Below are 6,466 nucleotides of genomic sequence, written 5' to 3' on the forward strand. Positions count from 1 at the left end.
TATGGGAACTGAGCATTGCTTTTCTGCTGATGTAAGCTAGCACCTGGGCTTGTGGAGTAGAGTGAAGCTCCACCCTTTTAGTTTTGAAAGGGAGGAAGCCAAGCTGGGTATTCCCACACACCCTTTGTGTTTTCAGAGCTTAAGGGAACCGCCCCATCTTTTCGTAAGTGTGGTTTGAATGACCCCTGGTGGAAGCTTCATATGGGAACTGAGCATTGCTTTTCTGCTGATGTAAGCTAGCACCTGGGCTTGTGGAGTAGAGTGAAGCTCCACCCTTTTAGTTTTGAAAGGGAGGAAGCCAAGCTGGGTATTCCCACACACCCTTTGTGTTTTCAGAGCTTAAGGGAACCGCCCCATCTTTTCGTAAGTGTGGTTTGAATGACCCCTGGTGGAAGCTTCAGACAACCAGGATTTTTAGGAGTTAGGTCCCAAAATAAGGCGTCAGTTGGCCAACGTTTGAAAACTGTGTCTGCTAATGGAGATGGATTTGTATTCAGGTGAAAATGGGCTGGATCCATCAGCAACCTACATCCCTTATGTTGCATCTTGTCTACTTACATTCTTCATATCATAGTACCTGAGCCTAATGTGTGTGTGTATTCACACATTCCTTCTCTCTGCTCTGTCTCTTTCCCCTTACCTGCATATCCAGGGTGGAAAAGCTTTATTACAGTTGCTGTACCCTTACTTGTCCTCCTTAGTGAGGCAGCCCAGTCTAGCCTGCCTGTTGCACTGCTCTGTCTCTACAGTGCCCTCCTGTCTGCTCTCCACATGCTTTGTGAGTACCTCCATGCTGTCCTGGTGCTGTTCAGTGTGGTAAATTTACATCAGCTCAGGCAAGGGGCTGTGTCATATGTTTTTAATGTTAAGAGGATATTCCACCAGATTTCCCAATGTGTATGCAAATCCCCACCACCATTTTCTGAAGTGGGAACTGGATTTTAGTGCATACTCTTCAGATTTCCCCTGCTTGCTTGATGCACATTGATCTGCTTAAGGAGCTTTGGACGCTCCAATACCTTACAGTCTTGGCTACGCAAGACCCCTTTACGTAATGGTGAAAAAAACACCGCAACCATCTATTGATAACTATCTATTTTTCTTGCCTTATTTTTTGGCAGGCTGACTTGAACACCAATATTGAAGATGAATCCAGATCTTTCTATGGCGTTTCCAGCCAATATGAGAGCCCAGAAAACATGGTCATTACCTGTTCCACGAAAGTGTGTTCCTTTGGAAAGCAGGTGGTGGAGAAAGTGGAGGTAGGGAGCAGACACCTGGTGCAAGGTTCTCTCTGGCTGCTGTTTTGTCACTTCGAGTATTTGCATCCTGCGTATATCTCAAGGCAAAATATATCCTGTGCTTGCTGTCAGGGAGATGAATCCCATAGATTATTATTTCTGAGACATGCAGGTGTAAGATTGCTCCAGCCTGCAACATGGCCTTTTCTCAGGACTTCATTGAAGGTCTTGTAATGTTTGCTATTTTTTCCTTAAATCTCAGTTTCTGAAGACATGTGAATGTGTAAGACTCAGCTCTGGTAATTCTCTGGGCTTTTTTGAGGAGCAAAGAAAAGCTAGGAAACCTGGAGCCTTGTTTTGTAATCCAGAAAGGTGAAAACAAATAGGCAACACCTCACTCTTATCAGTGTTTTTAAACAGATCATTTACAGACTATAGCCATTAATTAATAGACTGTAATAATTTACAGGCTATAGTCTTACGATTTTATGAGGCTTATCTTAGTGTTTGTACACTTACAGCTTCAGCAACAGTGGAGCTGCGTAATTATGCATATATCTGGCATTGAAGAAAATCTTTCTGATGCCACATTCAGCTGATAAGAGAGCTGCTCTGACCTGCTTCCTGCTGCCGTCTTTCTCAAGGAGCCTCTAGATGCAGGAGGAGCGGCTGTGTGCAGAACACCAGGTGTTCTCGTGTTAGCAGTCAGTTCAAGCTACATCCTTTCTGAGACCCGTTTCCAGTCATATGATAGACATGCCTAAAGTCTGGTTATGTATTTGCATGATGGGGTAGATGGGCCAAAGAAAGGTGTCATCATGCACAGGAAAGGAGACCAAGCTCTTGGGGTGAAAAGAGTTAATGGGCATTTAAGGGTATGCTGTGAAATGATAGAATCCAACCTCAGCTTCTGTTCAAAGGAAGCTGAAATATACAGGAGCTAAGATGTGAATGTGAACAGAAAAATCCCTCTGTGTAACATTGGCCAGACCCTCTCCTAAGGGGGAGCAGAGATACTATGTTCTCCCTCACAGGTACCAGAAGGCTATAGTCCTTTCCAGATGTGAAGCATCCTGAGCATATGATTACCATCATTACTAGGAGCTTCCTGGTCTTGCTAAAGCAGTAGTTTTAAACTTTTTCAGTTTATCCACACCTAATATTTTTCCAGTAGAGTTGCAGACCATAGTATAGCTGACAATTGGTCTGCTCCTCTTAGTTACCTTTCACAGCTCCTTGGCAATTTGCTGCTCTTAAACTGGAACCCACTGTTCTAAAGAAAAAAGAAATCAATCTGAAGAAATTAGAGGGCTCAAGGAGACTGACCTTGGTGCGAAGTACTGTAGAGGAATGATTAATCAGCTCATTACTGTTAGTAAAATCACTTAAAAAAGCTGTCATAATTTTTCTGTTCTGAGTCTCTTTATGTGATTAATGCTACTGATGTGACAACATTAGGCCCATATGCCCCTTTTGTGTCTTACATTGCAGACAGAGTATGCACGCTATGAAAATGGACACTATTCCTATCGCATTCACCGTTCCCCTCTCTGCGAATACATGATAAACTTCATTCATAAACTCAAGCACCTTCCTGAGAAGTATATGATGAACAGTGTGCTGGAGAACTTTACTATCTTACAGGTGGGACTTTCAACTGTTTTTGTTGGAGCTTGGAAACATGTAAGCCCCATGCAGGAGTTCACTGTTGTGAGTCAAAGCAGATTTCCTTTTACAGCTCAGCATCTAATTGAACTTAGTTATCTCTCACGTGTATTGCACCTCAAGACCATTTATGGAGCTCTAGAGATAGTAACTCATGCAGAGAAACAGCAGAAGAATTAGAGAGACCTGAGTAAGAGAGAGAAAAAAAAAAGAAAGATAAAGGGAGAACTCATGAGGCAGAGAGAAAGGAAGGAGAAAGATGCAAAAGTCAGTGAAGGAAATGCTCATTCCAATTTTGATTGAATGTTGAGGTCCTTTCTGTGCCCTGGCTCTTTTTGCAAGGTAAAAAAAAAACAAGAGCACTGTTAAGTGGCTATATAATTTTGTCATGGGCAGAGTTCTTCACTGACCAGGTAGGAAAAAAAAAAAAAAGTTGTTTCCTCAGGACCATCCTGAACCTGGAAAGAATATGGAGGCACGTAAAGGAAGGGGCATGTTGGAGGAAGCTCTGTGACACCTTCATGAATCACTGCAACCTCTAGGTAGGGCAGTACTACACGGCTACAGCAACTAGGTTTGCATTAGTGTCTATGTTATGCCAGGAGCCTTTCCAGGCTCGGATGCAGCCTAAATTTGGGAAGAGGGCAAAGACAGCTTAAAAGGTGGATTTTCCTAATCGACTGAGTTCTGTGCTCGCCTCTACAAGACGCGTCACAGATCTTCACCCAGAGAACCTGAGGTTGGGTAAGTAGAAGAGATGCTAGAGGCTGTATGAAAGAATGGAAATCCAAGTGGTTTTCATTTCATCCTCTGGAGATCTTGTGGGACTTCAGGCAACTCGTTTCACTGCTCTGTGGCTCATAAAACAAGGTATAAAACTCCGCTTAAAACAATGTGAGGACATTATTAACCTCACATAAGGTTAATATTCTTCACAGGGCTTTAGGAAGCTTTACTCTTTCATGTTTGTACTAAGATCTTTAGCATCTGGAAGAAAAGAGGACTATAAATGCTAAGAGCTTTTTTAGATGAGCAAAAGCATGAAGGGGGCAGGGACAAAGAGATGGAAGGCCTGTGTGCTGTAATCCATACTGAGGAACACTGTAACTCTTTCTGCATGTTTCCTTTCTCAGTCAGGCTTGACTATGTATCGCTTGCTATAAATTTTATGAACAAAGTTGTCATATAGTTATACTTCCTCTAGGGCTTTATGTTTTGAGTAATCTCATGTCCTTCTCTCACCTCCTGTCACAGAGAGGCATCTCATGTGAGTGCTGGCACAGCCTTTTATATATTGCCTTGCAGTCCTGCTCCCTGAGCAGCAGGCTGAGCATTTTCCACCTCCCACTCTCCACTGGGGAGCTGAAAAATGGTCTTGCTTAATGCAAGGCATGCTGCTAGTCCTCAGTCCCCACTACTAATTTCTGAGGCAAGTCTAATTATATTTTTTCTAGACCCTTTCATGACCTTAGATACCCCTAATCTCACAAGCATGATTTATCTTGCTTTGCACATTGCTCTGGATCTAGCCCTCCAAGGTTTCAGAGCCCATTTTTCAGAAAACGCTCTGGTGCCTTACCACACCTAGATGTGTATAACTCACATAACTCAATGGCCTGCAGAAGAAAGGAGAAGGGTTAGTTCAGCTGCAAACCCAATCCTGAAGTAAGAAAAGAAAACAGAATAGACCAAAATCAGGCTGCTAAAATTAATAAGCAAGTTTGAAAACAGCTATTTTCTTTCTGTTTTCACAAGAACGGTTGGGCTTTGGTACAGTTCAAGCCTCCAGCTGGTATGTTTTTCTTCTGCAGTTGAGTTGGTGCTACTGCTGATAAAAATGTATCTCCTCCAGCAGGAGAGAACTGCTTGAAGCTTTAGCTATGGCACAAACTCAGATGACAAGAATGTGCAAAGTTGTGCAGTGACAGAGAGGGAAGCTGAGCTAGGAGCTCTGGGTGCAACATTTTGCTTGTCCCTGCCATGTAGTGTAGGCAGTGCATGCTTCTGAAACTAGGACAACATTGTTCCATCACCATGCTGCTGACACTGAGTCACATGGCAGAGAAGCTAAGAGGGACCATAGAAAAAGAAATGGAAAAAAAGGAGCTTCTGTAAGATGCATGAGTGTAGCAGCCATCCTTCTCCTGATATCTACAGTGTATGGAATGGGAGGCATAATGGAGTCAAATCTGAGAGTCTCCTGTAAAATGAGCTATACTCTATAATCCTCATGGCCTGTGTCTACCACTGACAAGCAGGAGCAGTTGGAGGGAAAGAACTGTTTATGGCTGTGATATATCCACATACAGGTGAGCAGGAGTGGATATGCCACAGGAGGTGGCCTCTCTATACCCAACAAACAGAGCAAAAAGAGATTTTCTGTGAAACACCGTCTCTCTGCTGAAATCTGCAACACCAGGGTGTGGGGAGTAGAGGACCTGGTGGGCCTGCTTCCACTTACGTGGTCACTGCTTGGTCACAGCTTTCTTTTCTCCACAGTGGACTCTGCTCACCTCCCTGTCTCTTCGCTGCATTGTAGTCCTGATGCTGTGAAAGTGCTTTGCTTGGGTGTGTGGGCACATAGACACATAGGGGTTGGGATGGCCGAGCTGTGTCTCATTCCTGTGCTTCTCTGTTCCTGCCTATTACTGACTTTTTGCTCTATATTAAATGTGTTGGAATATGTAAGCAGAGAAACAGCAGTTGCCATCTCAGCTTCTTCTCCTTTTCTGTCTAGGTTGTGACAAACAGGGACACACAGGAGACCTTGCTGTGCATAGCATATGTTTTTGAGGTGTCAACTAGTGACCACGGTGCCCAGCATCACATCTACCGGCTGGTGAAGGACTAGGAACTCTCTGCCCTGAGTCGTCCATGGGATGCATGTCTAAGAAAAAAGCCCGTGCTTGAACAACCCCTGCCCCCTCATACCAAACTGAAAAATAAACTGCAGATATTGTGTATTTTCAGAAAAGCACCTCTGAGCTGTTTTTTGATTGACAGGGTCAAAAAAGTTTGTATCTCCAGGTTTGTGCAAATGGGGAAAAGACTTGGAGTCAAAGAAACAGGCAAATAACTGCTTAAGGGTTTCACCACAAACAGCATCCTCTGGAATGTATTTCCCACAGTGCACACACAGGATGTGATCATACGTGTAAAAGGAGTGGTATGTACCTGTGGTAAAAGGAGCATACAGGTAGGGCAATGGCAGCAGCTTCCACAAGTTTGACCACATATGAACAGGTTGAAAATGTTCATGCTACATCTGGTCTGAGTGTGTGCACTCATACACATTCATTTGTAAGTCAACACATGCACAAACATGCTTATCATACATTTATATAGATGTCAGTTAGACAAGTGTGGGCACATGCACATGTATAGAGATTGCACATATAACCTACATATCTGCCTGTCTAGCTGTCCACCCTAGCAGGTGTGCAGTCACAGGCTCCTTCAGCTTTCCTCCTGTTAGAGACTGGATACTGTTTCCCTTGCTTCTGTGCATGATAGTGAGAGACCAACCTTTCTTTTGCCTTTTAAATGAAGTTATGCTTAGA

General features: G+C 43.6%; 1 protein-coding gene across 1 annotated transcript in view; it reads left to right on the forward strand.

Annotated features, from left to right (window-relative positions):
• Positions 1-5,883, forward strand: part of TEAD4 (TEA domain family member 4) — a 59,491-nt gene extending 53,608 nt beyond the window's left edge. Inside the window, exons 10-12 of the mRNA XM_009574230.1 lie at positions 1,122-1,262; positions 2,733-2,885; positions 5,644-5,883. Coding sequence (XP_009572525.1) covers positions 1,122-1,262; positions 2,733-2,885; positions 5,644-5,757 — 408 coding nt within the window. The 3' untranslated portion in view covers positions 5,758-5,883. The remainder of the gene's footprint in view (positions 1-1,121; positions 1,263-2,732; positions 2,886-5,643) is intronic.
• The last annotated feature ends 583 nt before the right edge of the window (positions 5,884-6,466 follow it).

Source organism: Fulmarus glacialis, unplaced genomic scaffold, assembly GCF_000690835.1.
Source record: "Fulmarus glacialis isolate BGI_N327 unplaced genomic scaffold, ASM69083v1 scaffold9763, whole genome shotgun sequence".
Lineage (NCBI taxonomy): Eukaryota > Metazoa > Chordata > Aves > Procellariiformes > Procellariidae > Fulmarus > Fulmarus glacialis.